The following is a 17,940-nucleotide window of genomic DNA, read 5'->3' as shown; positions in this document are numbered from 1 at the left end:
AGTATTGTTACGACAACGCACCCGAAGAACGTACGTATTTTGCTATTACGGACCGTTTTTGATTTGAACTTATTCTCATCGTACAGTATGCCAAAATAAGTATCACCTCCGATATGTACATCAATATTGCCTGGATACGTAAATGAAGGGTACTATGCGGCATCAATGTGGTTGGGAATGCTTACAATTTTAGATTAACTAGAAATCTGCCATTTTCATGTTTACCGAGGTTTTCGTTAAAATGTGTTTTACACGATCTTTATTTGCCAGTGCAATTATGCTTCGATGATTTTGCTTCTATTTTCCAAAATAAATCCATTTTGTTATATAACAAATGGTATTGATATGAACGTCATTATTGCCCGGATATGTAAATTAAGGGTATGCGACAATAATTTGGTCGGGATTGCCTAATGGAATTTGCTCCGTGCTTATCGAATTTTCTTGGCTCTTAATCTTATTTGCGTTAATTAAGTGTTTTTTTTACCTGTCGACGACGTTGTAATAATTAATAATGAACACTTAATTTTTTGTCTTTTATTGTATGTAGTTTCTTCACATTTTTATTTTATTTCAATACAATATGTTCTTTTTAGTAGATTATGCCACTTAATGTGATTTTACAATTAAAAGGAACGTGTAATAGGGAAAAAATGTTATAAATCGGTTATCTAACGTTGACTTACGGATGTCGTGGGTAGTCGAATGTTGATTGAGGTGGCTTGGCTTTGACGGTGGTCAGAACTGGTCGGTGATCAGGACAGTGTATTGGTGGGTTGAGGCATCTCGGCTCGGACGTTAAAAATACTCGTCCGACTAGTTTCGACCAATTGGTAATTAATATTGGTGCCTAGTACGGAGGAATATGCGATATGTTAGTTCTACAGCTCTCCGGGATTAGACACCAGTTTGATGCAATTGTTATTGGATCCAGGTAGACAGCATGTCACTGCTTAACGGTATATGACATACTATTTGTTGTGTTGCAAAATGTAACGGTACTCATTAGCGGTCACGGGGTGTATTTATGCACCTTCCGGCATCGTCCGTGAACGAGTCTTGATGGTTGGTGTATTCCTTCGAGTACCATTATGAATTGGTGTTTCACTCATCCTTACCTGGCTGGCGGCGCGTTGGTATTCAGCACTTGCCGTACTTTTTATCCACCGTATGCGCTGTTATACGGGGAGCGGTCAAATGGTCCTGTTACAACGTAGAACAAATACGGCCAATTCGTTATTTTCATCAGGCATTATGATCGACCTTTACCCACTATCTAACGTTTTTATTGATAAAATGATACTGTGGATATAGACTTATATAAATTCCTCAACAATGTTTATTTTAACACAAGGACAGGATAATATAATTTATTGAAATAAAGCCATTTGCATTTAATTAGGTGCTAAATTGCTAGACTCACTCACCTGGTCAGTTGTCTTCATCCTTGAATTGCACAGCTTCTTTATTTTCTATCATTGACTTGTAAGTCAAATTGCCACAATGTGCGTAACACTATTGACGCTTACGTTCTGATCCGGTTTGTTAGGAAAAATGTTTCGGCTCATTTTTTTCCAATAGAACCACAAACTTAGCGGAAACAAGTAATATGCATTTCTAGATTTTATGAGGGGGTGTAATTTATTTGCAGTACTGCTAATGAAAAACATGTTTCCCCACTACTCTGTTCATAAAATTTTAAATATCAAAGTATAACAAATGAATAACTTGTCCGAAATTTGATTACTATAATCTCCATAAGTACTCCAAAAAATATTTTGCTTTAGAATAAAAAAAAAAAAAATAATGAAATAATCATATTGTCTTACATTAAATTTACCACGCCATATAAAATAACTTTTATAAATAACAATTTTTTTTTCATTTTGTGATCCTTGTTACACTTTATTCATAATGATTTTACTCTTGTAATAATTTTTGTACATTTGTCTTTTCAATAGAAATTAGAAAAAAATGGTATATTGAAATGTTATTTTATTAAAAAAACGTTTGTCAAAGATAAAAAATAATGATATACAACAAATAATATCAAAATATGTTCGATAAACATGTAACATGTTTAATATAAGTTAAAAGATTTTAGATATCTAATAATAAATTAATCACAGCACATTGTTTAACTTAGATGAATGATAACACTCTATTTATACATTACCATAAGAAATGAATTGAAATAGCTAGCCCTGTAGTAATTTGTTGAGATCCGGGAAAAACTGTAGTTAAGCCCTTTAAAAATGGTGTTACAAGATTGGAAGCAACTAATTGTAATATTTAAGTATTTAACTAATCCAAATATTTATTATTCGAGTGAAGTACTATGTGAGGAGGTGACGAATTTTCTAGTAAAGTATGACTTTAGTAATTTAAATGTTTGTCAAGTATTGGCAAATTTACTTCTTGTTGTTTGTTGGATGGGGAGTATTTTAAATTTTTGACCTACTAAAGTTGATACACAAAATTAATGAAAGACAATAATAGTATTAAATAATTACAATAATTTCTTTTACCAGTTTTACCTATGTAATAAATTATGTTAAAGTATCTGTATGACTGTAAGTCATTTTATTGTGGCATGGTTGAAATACTATTCGTAAGCCAATTCCTCAAGTAGCAATAAGAAATATAATAATATAAATAATAATATGTATTAATAACTAATACAAAATAATAAGAATACAGTTGGGGCTTGGTGTGGCGTGGTGATTGGTTGAAGTCCCTGATGGGTGTCAATCATCGGCCGGCGTGGCTAGCATCCGGATGGGTGACCACCTGGGTGTTTAGTGACGAATCCTAGCTCCACATACACACGTGTTACTTGAACCCAACCGTGACGTCTACAAAAGATGCTGTTATTCATAGTGCACGGTTTATTTACAATCAAATTGGAGTACAAAATAATATGTAATATACAATTAATACAAAATAAAAAGAATGCTGTTGGGGCTTGGTGTGACGCGGTGATTGGCTGAAGTCTCTAATGGGTGTCAATCATCGGCCGGCGTAGCTAGCATCCGGATAGGTGACCACCTGGGTGTTTAGTGACGAATCTTAGCTCCACATACACACTTGTTACTCAAACACAACCGTGACGCTTACAAAGAATGCTGATTGTCCTAGTTTTACGATACTTTTGACAAAAAAAATCCAAATTGTTTATAATAATTATAGATTTAATAGAACCGCTTACAATTACGATTATTTTAATGGTGTCGGTTATTGGCAGAGGAAGGGGAGAAAGTTTATTATCCAGATAATTCTCAAATAATTCCAAAATAAAATTATTTCAATACGTTATTCAGTTGCTTCATATCTAGACATCTTCCTAAAATTTTTATAAAACATATGAAATTTAAATAACTAATAAAAATATGTTGCTTTAAGAAAGACGTTTCATCTGAATGTGTAGTCTCCGAATGTTCAAATGCGTCTTACAAGTATGAAACATATCAAATTTTAGATGGCAGTTATCATTCATCTCCGTTGATTCCAAATAATAATAATCACTCTAATATTAAAACTTTCATTGCTAAATTAGATCTGCTGATATTAATGAGCACTTGTAACTCGGGGTCAACACATGCGTATAAAATATTAATTCTAACTACAGTAGAAATTCGATTAACCGTCAATGTTGGGACCGGGACAATGACGGTTAACAGAAATACAATAATACAAAACAATTTTTCAATAAACCTATATATTTTATTATAATTTTCAGACAAAAATAATATTAATAAATATAATAATAATAGAATAATAATAAATAATAAATAATAATGAATAATAAATACTAATAATATATAATACATATGTAATAACATAAAGAATACCATTCTAAAAAATATTAAACAAAATAATCCGTCATCTTCTTTTGTTTTTTTGATTCACGAGCTTTTTGAGCGACCATGTTTCGTATATTACGAAGAAGTAAGACCTGCGTTGCATTGCCTCCTCTTGTACCTCAAACCAATCCAATTTGGTTGCAATGAAAATTGAAACGCTGTATTTTATTTTGTAATAATTTTATTCAACGTTTATTTCCATCCTTGATTTACAATACAAACAAATGAATATTTGGTTTACAGTATTTAGATCTATACTTTATACTCTTACGAGTGTACACATTCAAAATAGTTTATTCGTGTTTACATACAATACGGGGGGGAATGTGAACATAAGATTTACGGTTATGTTTCGGGTTTTTCGTGGTGGTTTGCTCGGCTCGGACGGCGGCGCTTAGTAGCTACGGACACGTATTGACTTGATATAACTCGCGTCGCACTGCGGTGGTGGTGTAGTGTATGGAATGCCTATTCGGGCAGACTATTAGCAGGGGTACGACACTCCGTGAATTAGTCGGATCGGGCGAGTGTGTCCTTGAAAATTTGCTAAAGTAAACGAAATCTGAATAATGAATACTGAATGGTAAACAAGCCGACCCCGCGCAGCTTACCCTGCCTACGTGGCAGTACAAGTTTACATAATACCACTTCGGGTCTAACATCATATTATTGGTAAACGTTCCTGTGTTTTTCGGAGATTCAGACTTCAGATCATAGGTAAACAAGACCCCAATCAGCCGATCGAGTGTCGCTTCTATTTTGTTCTATGCTATTACATGTCCGTTCGTGATCGATATTAATAACGTCTGGCTCACCAGTTCTTAGTCTAGGCGGGGAGAGTGTGGGTGACGATTCGCCGGCGAGCGGCCTGTATTCCTGTGGTTCGATGCTTGCCGGTCCGATTGAAATATCGTGTTATGCTTTTCTTCGTTCTGTTGGCTCCTTGTGAGTGCTACGTATTTGAGAGTAAAAAACTTATAGTTTTTTTTTTTTTATTGATCTTGAGCCCGGCAACTGTGGCCATTAGCTGTAGAGTAGGTATTGTAGGTTTTGGGACCGTAGGGGGGAACACGTGTGTGTTTGATTTGGCAGAATTTCGAATGGGGCACCCGTAGGTTTCTGCCATGCCCCGGCGGTGGGGGATGGCAGCACTTGTTCTCCGGTCACCGTGACTTGTCCGAAGAAAAATGCCGCCCGGTGGCCAAGGATCGAACCGCGACCGGCTGCGTCGCAGCGGACGCGTCAGACCACTCGGTCACCTCGTCCCCCACTTATAGTTTATAAGTCGCTGATTCTAAATATACAACCCTCAAACTTGTGTTGTATAGCTTTCGTGTGGAAAACTCAGTTTTCCTTCGGGTAGTGCGGGTTCGGATAATCATGCGTCGGTCGGCGCTATCTGGATTCTCGTACGGCAACCGCGTGCTGTAGATATATTGATCTCACGAGGCGACGGTCGATATTGGTCGTTGTTGATGAATAAAACTAGAGTGCGCCACGTACTTGGTCGGTCAGTTTCTTGTCTCTCCGTTTCATATGAAAGGCATTCAGTAAAAAAGTGTTTAATTGAGAGGGGAGTACCGCAGCTTGCACATAGGGGTGGGTCTTCCTTCTTCATCAGACACTGGTGTGTTATCGATGTGTGTCCTATACGAATTCTATTGATCGTGGTTTCATTTTTTCTTGAGAAGTCTGGTGGAGAGGGCCATGTGTTAATTTTGAGGTACCTTGTTTCCATGCCCGTTGCCATATGTTGTATGATATTATTCTGGTTATGAATTTGGCGTCATGTAGGGTAAAATAATTAAGTCTAATGGCATTAGTGGAGTTTATTGCTTGGCGTGCTTTTTCGTCAGCCCTTTCGTTTCCCGGAATTTGATTGTGACTGGGTATCCATATTAAGGTAATTGAGTAGCCGGTGTGTGTAAGGTTGTAGATCTGGTTCTGGATTTTTCTGCCGATCTCCTTTGGATTGGAGATGTTTTCAATACTCCTCAAGGTACTAAGTGAGTCGTTAAGGATTACTGCTTTATGTATGCAATTTGTTTTAATGAGGTATAGGGCAAATGATATTACCATTGCTTCGGCTGTGTAGGGTTAGGTTAATAAAAATAAAAAGGTTTTAAAAAAAAAAAAAAAGTTCAACTTGATAAGCGGACACAAAAATAAAAAACCAAATAAAGATCTTTTTATTCTAAGGGTCCCACTTAACCCTCTGTTAGTCGCGCGCCAAACGGGGGTGATTAAGCTAGCACCCCCCATACTGCCCAACTCGCGCGACTATGCTGTTAAAACAGAGGGTTAAATAAGTCATGAGAAGGTTAGTAGGCCTAAGGGCTAAGGATAGTTGAAGCTGTGGTGATGATAGTAGGCTAGCGGTAGTATACTATCATCCCGGGTCGAGTGCGTTGCAATGATCTTTTCCTACTAACTACCAAGGTATTCGATATTGTATAAGCATAACAATAAAAGAAAATATTTAAATATTACCAAGAGAAATTAGAACCTAATTAAGTATCATAATTTGTATCCATAGTTTTAAAGCCAGTCGGCTAGCGTTGTACCAGTACTTATAATTAATAATAACTTAAATGCAGTAAACACTAATTAGTGATTTGTCCATCACAAACAATTATAAAAACTGATTTAAAAAGTCTAATAAAAAAAAATATTACAAAATAATTATTAAGAAATAATAAGGGTTGGCGGTATGAGGAGTTATTTTAAGGTTTCAGTATTTATTTATTCATAAGTTTTAATTTAAAATATGGTTTAGTGAATTAAAATTATATTGTCTTAGAATTCAAAATATATTTTCTTCACACTTCTTTCCACATTGCACTAAATCTATTTTTTCCATCACATTTACTAAAAAAAAAACAAAAATTTAAATATTCTTATATTTTTTGAATTTTTTGTATACTTTATCAAAATGTGTGCTAGTTACAGTTTGAAATACAATATAATTTTAATTCAACATTAAATTATTTAAGGAAAAAAAGCTTTAACTTTAAAGAGAACTTAAAAATCATTCACTTTAATTTCTTGTGTCCATAACAATTTTCATTCAACTAAAATATTATTTTATTATACTAAGGTAAAGTCGATAAAACTCTGATCATATTTTTTCTGATTCTCAAAATGCATACCTAACCCGCGGGCGCAAATTCCCCGCTTCCCATTTTTATTTTTAAAATTGAATAATAGATGATTTTTTTTTAATCCTAATATTCATTTGCGCGTACGTGCCCGTGTCCACCTTAACATTTTTTTTCTACAATTTAACTCTTATTAAATTTTTCATAAACATTTTTAAAAATGTTATAACCGGCTACTTTAATCTAAATAACCATTATTAAAGTAATAAATGATTTTGAATGGCATTTTCGATTTAATATTTGGTAATTTTAGACTGCAGACTTTAATGTTTGTTTTTCATGCAACTTTTTTCATATTTTTGTTTTTTTTTGATTCTCAAAACGCATTTGCAGGATGGTGCCCATGCCCCCCGTCCCATTTTTATTTTTAGAATTGAAAATTACCTAATTTTTTTATAATTTTTTTTATTTCATTCCGTAAACTCATTTGCCTCCGGGCTCCCATGCCCCCCTTCAAATTTTTTTTCAAAAACATAACTCTAGTTCCACTTTTTATTCACATTTTTCTTCTTCATATTAACTTTACCATTATTTAATTATTGTAAATAAAGCTTTGAATTTAGGTATACTGATATTATAGACTGCAGTCTTTGTTTTTAATGCAACTTTTTTCATATTTTTATCTTTTTGATTCTCAAAACGCATTTGCCAGCGGGCGCCCATATCCTCCTTTCCATTTTTATTTTTAATATTAAAAACTATTTGTTTTTTTTTATATATTTTTCTTTTTTGATTCTCAAAATGCATTTACTTGCAGGCGCCCACGTCCCCCTTCCTATTTTTATTTTTAAAATTAAATCCCCTTTGATTCTTTTATATATTTTTCTTTTTTGATTATATAAATGCATTTGCCTGCGGGCACCCATGTCCCTCTTCCCATTTTTACTTTTAAAATTTAATTCTAGATGACTTTTAAATACCATTTTTACATTTTAATAACCAGCTGGTTCCTAACACATATTAGTTTTACCATTATTTAATTATTGTAAATAAATCTATGAGTTTAGGAATACTGCAGATATTGTAGACTGCAGTATTTAATGTTTGTTTTTAATGCAACTTTTTTCATATTTTTATTTTTGTTAATTCTCAAAACGCTACTGCCCGTGTGCGCTCATGTCCCCCTTCCCATTTTTATTTTTAGAATTGAATATAATCTCAATTTTTTATTTTTATTTTTTTATTTCATTCCTTAAACTCATTTGCCTGCGGGCTCCCATGACCCCCTTCCCATTTTTATTTTTAAAATTGAATTCTCGATGACCTTTAAATACCATTTTTAAATTTTGATACACAGTTGGTTCCTTAAAATATTCATTTTCTCATGATATAATTATAACAAAAGACGCTAAGAGTTTAGGAATACTGATATTATAGATTTCAGTTTTTAATACTTGTTTTTAATGCAGCTTTTTTCATATTTTTATTTTTTTTGATACTCAAAACGCATTTGCCTACGGGCGCCCACGTCCCCCTTCATATTTTTTTTTCTTAAATTAAATCCCATTTGATTTTTTTATATATTTTTCTTTTTTCATTTTCAAAATGCATTTGCCTGCGGGCGCCCATGACCCCCTTCCCATTTTTATTTTTAGAATTGAATATAATCTCAATTTTTTATTATTTTTTTTTAATTTCATTCCTTAAACTCATTTGCCTGCGGGCTCCCATGACCCCCTTCCCATTTTTATTTTTAAAATTCAATTCTTGATGACTTAAATACCATTTTTACATTTTGATAACCAGCTGGTTTCTTCTTCATATTAATTTTACCATTATTTAATATTATTGTAAATAAAGCTTTGAGCTTAGGTATACTGGTGTTATAGACTGCAGTTTTTAATGTTTGTTTTTAATGCATCTTTTTTCATATTTTTATCTTTTTTGATTCTCAAAATGCACTTGCCTGCCAGCGCTTATGCCCCTTTTCAATTTTTTTTCTTTTATTTAACTCTAGTTCAATAGTAATTTATATGAAAGACGTACTAAATATAGTTATCTAAAAATTACTTAACACCTATTATTAGTCTTGGATGGGGTTGAGACACGTATCCCCAGTCCCACCCATAGAAATTTGTTTCTGTTCTGGCGGCCTGAATTTTGGTGTAGGAATTCCAAGATCTTTCATAAGAATTTATTGGAATGACGTACTAAATATAGGAAAAAAAAATTGCCACATTTTAGATAGGTGGTACTGTGGACATGTGCGTTCCATACAAGACGCATTTGGGTAACCATAGAACGCTTGTCCGTCTTTTTATGTTGTACGTAATGATATTTACTTAAAAATGTGTAATTTTCGTTGAAAAATCAATGCCAACAATATGCAGTTTATGGAAAATTCGTAAATATCTTTAATTTTAACATAATGACCAAGTTAAGTTACAGTTATTTATTTATGAAATAACTTAGTTACTCTTACTCACTATGTCGTTGTATAATATTCTATTTTTTTAACTAGTTAAGTTGAATGTTATCAAAATAAATAATTTATAACTTAATTTTTAACTTTTTAACTAGTTATTGCCCAACTTTGCTTTTTGTTTTCCCATGAATATGATTAAACAAAGCAAGATGTACATCTAATAGAGTGATCCGTTGAAAACATTATATGAGAACTATATTAACTGTGTGAGACTATTATATTGTTTCATGGGTGGTTAATTTAGAGAAGTTTAAATTGATATGGTTCTATATATTCAAATATAAAACGATGTACAACATGATTAAGATAAAAAAAAATATTTATCGCACCGTACTAGGTACTAATTATATAACTATTTTCAGATGGCTACATTAAATTTAAGCAGTAGAGTTGTACACATCGATTTCGGTAAATATAGTAAAAATACCGTGACGTTCATAATGGCATATTGATAAACTCGCTGCTTTATCTTTTATTCTTAAACATTCTAGACCAATTATCATAATATAATAACTAATAAGGCAAAAGTTGCTGTTCGGGAAACGTCGAAACTAACGTGGAAGATGTTTTTCTTGGATTAGCTTTTTTGGCAAAAACAATTTATTATAAAAAATTAGATTTAGATTAAAAAACTATGATTTGGCCTACTGCGCTGTTGATTAGTATCACAGTTATGGCCCAGCCCTGCCCTGCTTACAGATAATGCACCAGTTGCGTCCCTGGGTTTGGTAAGTACTGCAAAATGTGACCTGTACGTTTTTATTTTGAATAAACAATACTAAAATATCTGCTAAAAAAATACCAACCTATCAATCACGTTGATTTGACGCAAGGCGCCATGAAATTGCATGTAAATTTGTTATACATTTTGTATACATTTTTTTTCAGTATATTTTTACCAAAACAAATTACAACACTTAGGTACCTACTTATATAATTGTTATAAATGTAACCGCTGATCCGAAATTGCAAGACTATAACAAAAAACCCTATTATTGACTATCGAGTATCGAATATATTCTAGAATAATTGAAATGTTATGAGTAATATATTGTAATTACTGGTTTGTAATACTATTAAACCTATAGTATGTTCTGCGCGTGGATTCAATATCTTCTATGGAAAACACACTAATAATAAATCTTTGTTTAAACTTAAAAAAAATATTTCTTCAAACAACTGCGTTAACTAAATAATGTAGATTACATAACTTATAAAGGTTTTTGTTATTCAATTAAAATACACATTTTTTTGTCAAAGTCATCTCCCCTAAATTATGCCCATTGTACCTAGAGTAACTTGGAACCCAACTCGTATTTTCGGTCAGAATTATAAGTGACTTAAATACTCAATGATTGATTAAGATATACTTAATCTACCTAGTTTATTTATAATATATAAATAAATATAGGGCGATTCACCTAGCTTAATTATCTCCATTTTTTCCTTCGACAGTAAATGTTAATTTATTCAAATTTCTAATACAGATTTTGTTTTTGTTTTTTTAATGTATATTTAAGGACTATAATACTAATATGATCCACATTTAATATTTTAATTGAACATTTTGAAGCAGATGATTTTTTTTGAAATTTTTGATGTATCTAAATCAACATTTTACGAGTAGTTCCAAGTCAGTATTGAAGTATAAACAATGCGTACGAAATCGTGCTTACACTCATTAACTTAAATAATGTACCTAAATTGAATACAAATAACAATTAGTATACCTGAAGTTTGTGAGTACATTTTAAATTTGATTTAAAAATTAGTTATAACTTATGTCATATAGTTATATTGAATGTCGGTACCAGAATGTGGTATAGTAATAACTAAAAAGGTAAATAGGACTTAGTACATAGTTGGTTGAAATGTATACAGAGTTTCCTCTCGAAAGTGAGGCAGACCTATAGTGCTAAAAAACTGGGTACTCCACTGCATAGTGCCATATCCAAACCTAATATAATTCTTAGTAGATATAGAAAGTAGAATTACTAAAAAGCTACTCATTCAAATTTTGATTTGGATAGATAAATCTTACTTGAAAATTAGAAGTTGGTATAGCCGCATGACACTCCTTAAATGGTAATCAAAATCTAAGTAGGTACTAGAAAATAAGGACATTATGCATAAGTACTTCCATATTTCAAAAATTAGAATTCGAATAAAATCATTATTAAATGAAAAATGGGGATGAGGATGCTAGGCGAATCATCCTGTATATTTTTCTAAACATTTGACTATAGATATCAGAAAACAATAGTTCTATGGTGACTTGACACTTTTATCGTCTATTTTAAATTTTATTTACGTAATACTGATATTAATAAAGTATTGACCAGTTTTAAGATAAGTATGTGACTTTTGAAATATTTTATGGTTTCTCTTATAAAATATACAATATTGAAGGCCTGAGAATGTAATCATTTATATTTTATTGCATAACTGTTATTATTCAAACATTTTAATATCCTACTACCTAATGTGATATATTATATATTAAATGTGTATATATTAAAATAATTAATAACCAACGTTTTTTTTTTATAGTATAGGTATGCATAGCAACACAACACCACATAACAGTACAATATATTAATTAATCTTGTGTTAGTAATAAATGCTTTAATCTAATTAATTTGGGGGAGTTGAAGTATGGGGTGAGGATAAAATATATTGTAATTTGTATTAACGTAAAATTAAATGTAATTATAGGAACCTAATCAGAGAAAAATTCTATTTCTCCTCTGAATAAATTCCTACTATTACGCCACTTTACTGAAGGATGTCCAGCTGTTTGTAACATACCTTGTATTCCCACCAAGAAGTGGGGAAAAAGCATACTATAATTGTTACCAGATACATAGCATTATATTCTCGTGTTTTTATTATAACAACTATTTATTCATTCAACATTTATGTACCTACCGTCTACCGGTGGCCAATTATTGATATACTCTTTGCAATTTTCGCCGGCTGTTATTTTGCTTCTATTTTTTCAACATGCGCATGGTTATTGTTTTATTATTGACACGTTTGTATTTTTTGGTGGCTGGTCATCAGTATCCTATAGTAGAAACTGAAAGTGGGCTCATATCTGGAAAACTATCGAAAACATGGAAAGGAAGAACTATTTACAGCTTCCAAGGAATACCTTACGCTACTCCTCCAGTGGGGAAGCTGAGATTTCAGGTGAGATTGTCAATGTGAAATATTTTACAGGTGTATATAAATACAAAATATTAAAACACACATAATACATAATATTATGTTATAGGAAGCTCAGCCGATAAAACCTTGGCTGGGTGTGTGGAACGCATCATCTCCGGGTAGTAAATGTATTCAATACGACCATTCGAGTTATTTAATTGAAGGAGACGAGGACTGTCTTTATGTGAATGTATATACACCAAAAGTTAGTGATTCGTATATATCCATTTTAGTTTCAAAAAATAATTGTTTTAATTTATAATCTAGCTTCCGGTAAAAGGAAAAAGTAATAAACTTTTGAATGTATTGGTTTTTATTCACGGAGGCGCCTTCATGTTCCTTTACGGATCTATATACCAGCCCGATTACATTTTGGACAAAGATATAATTCTAGTTACATTTAATTATCGGCTCGGTCCAATAGGTAATGTAATATGAAATCGACTTTGTAATTAACAAATATTATCTAGTTATGATTTTATATTCTGAAAATAATAATAACAATTCACATTAAACTGAATATATTTTAAAATTACAACTGTAGATTTCAGTTCCTACTTCCTAATTAAATATTCCTTAAACTCTCTACACACTAGAAGCTATCCTTAATCCTAAACTTACTACTCAAACAAGAACAACCTGCAATAAGCAAACCTAACCTAGAAATAACAAACACAATAAAAGAAAACTTAGCTATATCATATTATTCTATTTATTGGATGACACATAATTGAGCAAAAAACAAATTTTTTACGTAGTGGTAGGTACTTTGTCGACATACAAAAGAATGTAGAAATACAAAATAAAATCTTCATGATTGAGCATAAATAATTCTGCGAAGTTGTAATTCACAATTATTTTTAACTATATTAGACAAACAATATTTATTTAAATAATTAATATAATACATTATACGATATGAGTTTAAAAAAAAACACGATTTTATGGTCCTAATATAACCTAAATGTTCAAAATATTGTCCATATTTTACTTGCCAATTAATTTATACTTGTATAAATTTACTATTGTCAATTCTTTACCTCTTTCCGATAAAATAATTTGTAAATAATTTATGGTTTATAGGTAGCTTGCATAATAAAAAAAAATAAAAATAAAACGCGTTTAATACTTTTTTGACCCACTGACGTATATGAAAGACTAAGTAATTGAACACTCACAACACAGTGCACATATAAGTACTGAATTTCATAATAATTTTGGAATAGTTACTTATCTTAAACTATAAATTCTCATGAGTAAATGTTTAAAACTTAACGTTTATAAGTTATAACGGTCTGCAATATCACGGATAAAACTAAAATTTATTTTTTCATTGCAGAACTTATTTATTAATAGTTTAATATGATTGATAAAGCTGGGTTCGGTGATTTAATAATATATGAAAATAATAAACTGAACAATAATCGTTAAGAAAAAAATTCCATGCTCAATCATGTCTTACCGTAATTATCTTATTCTATTTTCAGTTACCTAAAATCTCTTACTAATCCTTATTTATTATCAACATTAAATCTGAAGCGGTCATCAAAAAAATAATTGTTTTCATATTGGAAGCTTGTTTTGTTATAAAATAGTTATATTTCGTTTTGTTATTGTCATAATATTGTACCATTTCAAATAACTGTCGAGTTGCCATAGTCACCAACTAAAAGCTAGGTAGGTAATAATGATAAAAAAAAAACAACTGCAGATGCATATATTTTATTCCATCTATTTATTTTAAAAATAATACAAAATATTTTATTTGTGATTATACAATGACTTAAATGAATATTTTTTTCATACGTTTTTATAAAATTGTATACGATTAACCTCTGCAATTTACCTAACCTTCAATTTATGAAATTCAAGGTTGAATTATTTTGTATTTGCATTTTGTATAATATATAGAAGGATAAAGTAGTTTTTATAAGTTAAACTACTATTATACCTACTATATTATACTCATTAATAATAATTATAGTAATAAAGATCAAATTATATTCACATTTACATATTTCATATTATGCCTACACAAAAAGACAGATATCTAAGAAATATACATTATACAGGTTTTTTTAGTACTGGAGATTCCGTAGTGCCCGGCAATAATGGATTAAAAGATCAAGTACAAGCGTTAAAATGGGTGAAAAGAAATATAAAGTATTTTGGAGGCGATCCAGAGAATATTACAATCAGTGGAATGTCGGCTGGAGGTGCCAGTGTTCATTTCCATATGTTGTCACCATTGTCTAGAGGTTACACATTGGTTTATGTTTTTTTTTAAATTATTGTACCTAGTGGATGATAATTAATTTCCTGTGTTAAATGTACTCGATTTCATATTATAACATATCCCAATGTGTCATATATTTTATGATACAGGACTGTTTCAAAGAGTATTCTCTCAGAGTGGAACGGCATTATGCCCTTGGACAATAACCGAAAATGTACCGGATAAATCAGCAGCAGTCGGAGCTTACCTAGGTTGTCCTACTCGTCCGTCGAAAGAATTGGTCGACTGTTTAATGTCGAGGCCAGCTTTACACATCGTAGAAGCAGTAAAAATATTTCTCGTGAGTACCTAGCAATATTAGACTGTTGATGCGTTGTTCGTTTTTAAATGTATACTTATATGTTTTACGCTAATTCGATCGTTATATGGAATTCGTAGCCGTTCCTGTACAACCCATACTCTCCTTTTGGACCGATTGTAGAGTTACCGAGTGAAAATGCTTTTATAAGCGAACTGCCCTATCAAATTCTTGCCAAAGGCCTAGCGGCTGATGTACCGTGGTTGTCCAGTGTTGCCACTCACGAGGGCCTCTACCCTGGATCTGGTATTCGATTTTACTAATGTTATAGTTGTTAGGTACGCTATCGTTACAATGAATAAATAATACTACGTATTATGTTTTTAAGAATTTATCAATAACCCTACGTTATTGAAGTACATTGACGAAAATTGGAACAAAGTCATGCCGCACATACTGGATTACAACTATACAGTACCCCAAGATAAAATCGACAACGTGTCTGAACTTATCAGAAAAGAGTATATAGGCAGTAAAGAATTGGTTAAAGGAAATACAGAACAATTTATTCAAGTATTCAGAATTTGTAAAATTGTTTTTCGTCAATCGTCAGATAGTTTATAATTGGACATCATTTTCAGATGATAAGCGATCGCCTGTTTGTAGTCGATATTATAAAAGCTGCTAAAATGCATGCACTGCTTTATAAATCTCCGGTATATTTGTATCAATTCGGATACCGGGGTAGCCACAGTCTATCGGAACATTTTGCTCAATCAGATGAAAATTATGGTAATAACATAGGCGCAAATTGGGTTTCAAATTTGGGGGGGGGGGGCTGTAAATTTTTTTAAGCAAACCCTTGCGCCATGCCCAATTATGGTAAGTAATAATTAGGGCTGTGCATCGAATGCATTAAAAAAATTAAAATTACTAAAAGTTTTGTACATAAAGCTTAATAATCCTAAAAATGCGTTTCAATCTCTTATAAATGGATTTGAATCTTTGAAAAATATTCCACTTAAAATGCACTATAATTATAATAAATTAAAAATCACAATTCAAAAAATATAAAAATCTATCAAGTGTAAAATATTTTAAATTAAAGATATTATTAATTTCGTACGACACTTACAACTTATTTATACAATATTTATAAGTAAAAAATTAAATAAATAAAAATAATTCATAAAGGGGATATAAAAAGTTTAACTGACTAAAAACCATACAAAAAAATTTAAAAAGTAATAAAAAAGTAGGTAAAATGTAAAATAAAAGTTTCAAATTTGAATTTATTTGAACAGAAAGAGGCTAATTCAAGCGTTAAAGAAATATAAAATATCACATTTTTCTACAAATTTACAGCCTTAGTAATAATAATATACCTCCTATTCATAATAATTATTATATTTTATGAAAACGTTAAAAAAATTTCAATACTTATTATTTCAAACATTTAAAATTAACTTCAAATAAACTTATTTGATATTTCTATACATTTTTTCGAAATTGATTATCCTACCTTGTGGGAGGGGGTGGTGAATCAACCCTAAATTTGTGCATATGGGTAATACAAATATCCTAAACTATATTATATTATTATACAGATTAATGATTTTACAACATTGTCATTGTATTTTTAGGAGCTAGTCATGCCGATGACACGGGTTACGCATTAAAAAACGTATATGTAAAAGTCGAAGACTCAGAATCGGATAAATCGTTAGTGCCAATTATAGTTGATATTTGGACATCGTTTGCTTTCGAAGGGTAATATTTTATTTGATGTCTGTAGGATAAATTTATCAAAAAACAATTATTTTTGAAATAGAATACCATCAACTGGAATTAGCTCTATCAATTGGACACCAGTGAGCAAAAACCCTAATCATTCGGCCGTGTCGTTTTTAAAAATATCTTCCCCTACTAATATTACAATGAGCGAAGTCGAGAATATGGGAAGAACTAGTTTTTGGGATTCGCTGGGCTTCAACGAGAATGAACACTATTCTTATCATGAAAATAAAGATGTTTAATTTTCTTAAATGTATTACCTAATAATACTTCAATTGTAATGCTCAGTTGCATTTATTTTTATATATAATTTATGGAATACAAAGTACTAATTTTTTTTATAAATTTGTGCATAACTTAAGTTATTTTTTTAAGGAATCAAAATACTTCTTAGTTTTTTTAAATTTATGTTAAATAATATATTGGCATTTAGATTTAAAATATTGTATTGTTGTATTAATATTATATTATTTGATTTACATTTGTAATCATGAATCATAATCTATAATGATCATGATTTTTAAAAATAATTTGGTGTGATGTTACTGAAAAATTAAGATTTTTACAATTGTATAATTTACTTTTTATGTAACAAGACTCGGTTAATATTATATCTTCTAGAAAATTTGTTTTCAACAACAACGTTTCTTAAAATATACGTAGCATGCGTCTATCATGACGTATGCTTATTTCAATTTGAACAGCAAGCATATTAAAAAAAATCAATTAACCTTAAACCTACCTAACTTATATATATTTTTTTTTGGTATATGAATTATTATAATTTTCTCACGGGTTGTTAATAACAAAACGAGTTTTGAAATCTTTGCACTGGTTAATCTATACTCTTCGCTTCGTTTAAATTGACTTAAACCTATACAATTTATTATAAATTTAAATTTTGGTAATTCATTTTGAGCTATTATAATTTATAGAATTATAATAATATAGGTATT

The 17,940-nt window shown here is 30.9% G+C and overlaps 1 protein-coding gene across 1 annotated transcript; it reads left to right on the top strand.

Annotated features, from left to right (window-relative positions):
• Window positions 1-12,032: 12,032 nt before the first annotated feature.
• LOC111036235 (venom carboxylesterase-6-like) lies at window positions 12,033-17,687 on the top strand. The gene is made up of 10 exons (XM_022318199.1): window positions 12,033-12,638; window positions 12,724-12,861; window positions 12,924-13,080; window positions 14,729-14,914; window positions 15,042-15,232; window positions 15,331-15,496; window positions 15,579-15,763; window positions 15,832-15,982; window positions 16,834-16,960; window positions 17,022-17,687. The coding sequence occupies exons 1-10, from the start codon at window positions 12,450-12,452 to the stop codon at window positions 17,224-17,226; spliced, it is 1,695 nt and encodes a 564-aa protein (XP_022173891.1). The 5' UTR covers window positions 12,033-12,449; the 3' UTR covers window positions 17,227-17,687.
• Window positions 17,688-17,940: the final 253 nt, after the last annotated feature.

Source organism: Myzus persicae, unplaced genomic scaffold (genome assembly GCF_001856785.1).
Source record: "Myzus persicae strain clone G006 unplaced genomic scaffold, MPER_G0061.0, whole genome shotgun sequence".
Lineage (NCBI taxonomy): Eukaryota > Metazoa > Arthropoda > Insecta > Hemiptera > Aphididae > Myzus > Myzus persicae.
The sequence above is the reverse complement of the archived record's forward strand: the minus strand, read 5'-3'. Positions and strand labels throughout refer to the sequence as shown.

What these genes read in the sequence shown, in the direction of transcription:
- LOC111036235 (XM_022318199.1), top strand. Translation starts at nt 12,450, where the DNA reads ATGCGCATGGTTATTGTTTTATTATTGACACGTTTGTATTTTTTGGTG. An exon ending in TGGGGAAGCTGAGATTTCAG is followed by an intron (nt 12,639 to 12,723) that starts GTGAGATTGTCA and finishes ATTATGTTATAG; the next exon opens with GAAGCTCAGCCGATAAAACC. An exon ending in GGGCCTCTACCCTGGATCTG is followed by an intron (nt 15,497 to 15,578) that starts GTATTCGATTTT and finishes TATGTTTTTAAG; the next exon opens with AATTTATCAATAACCCTACG.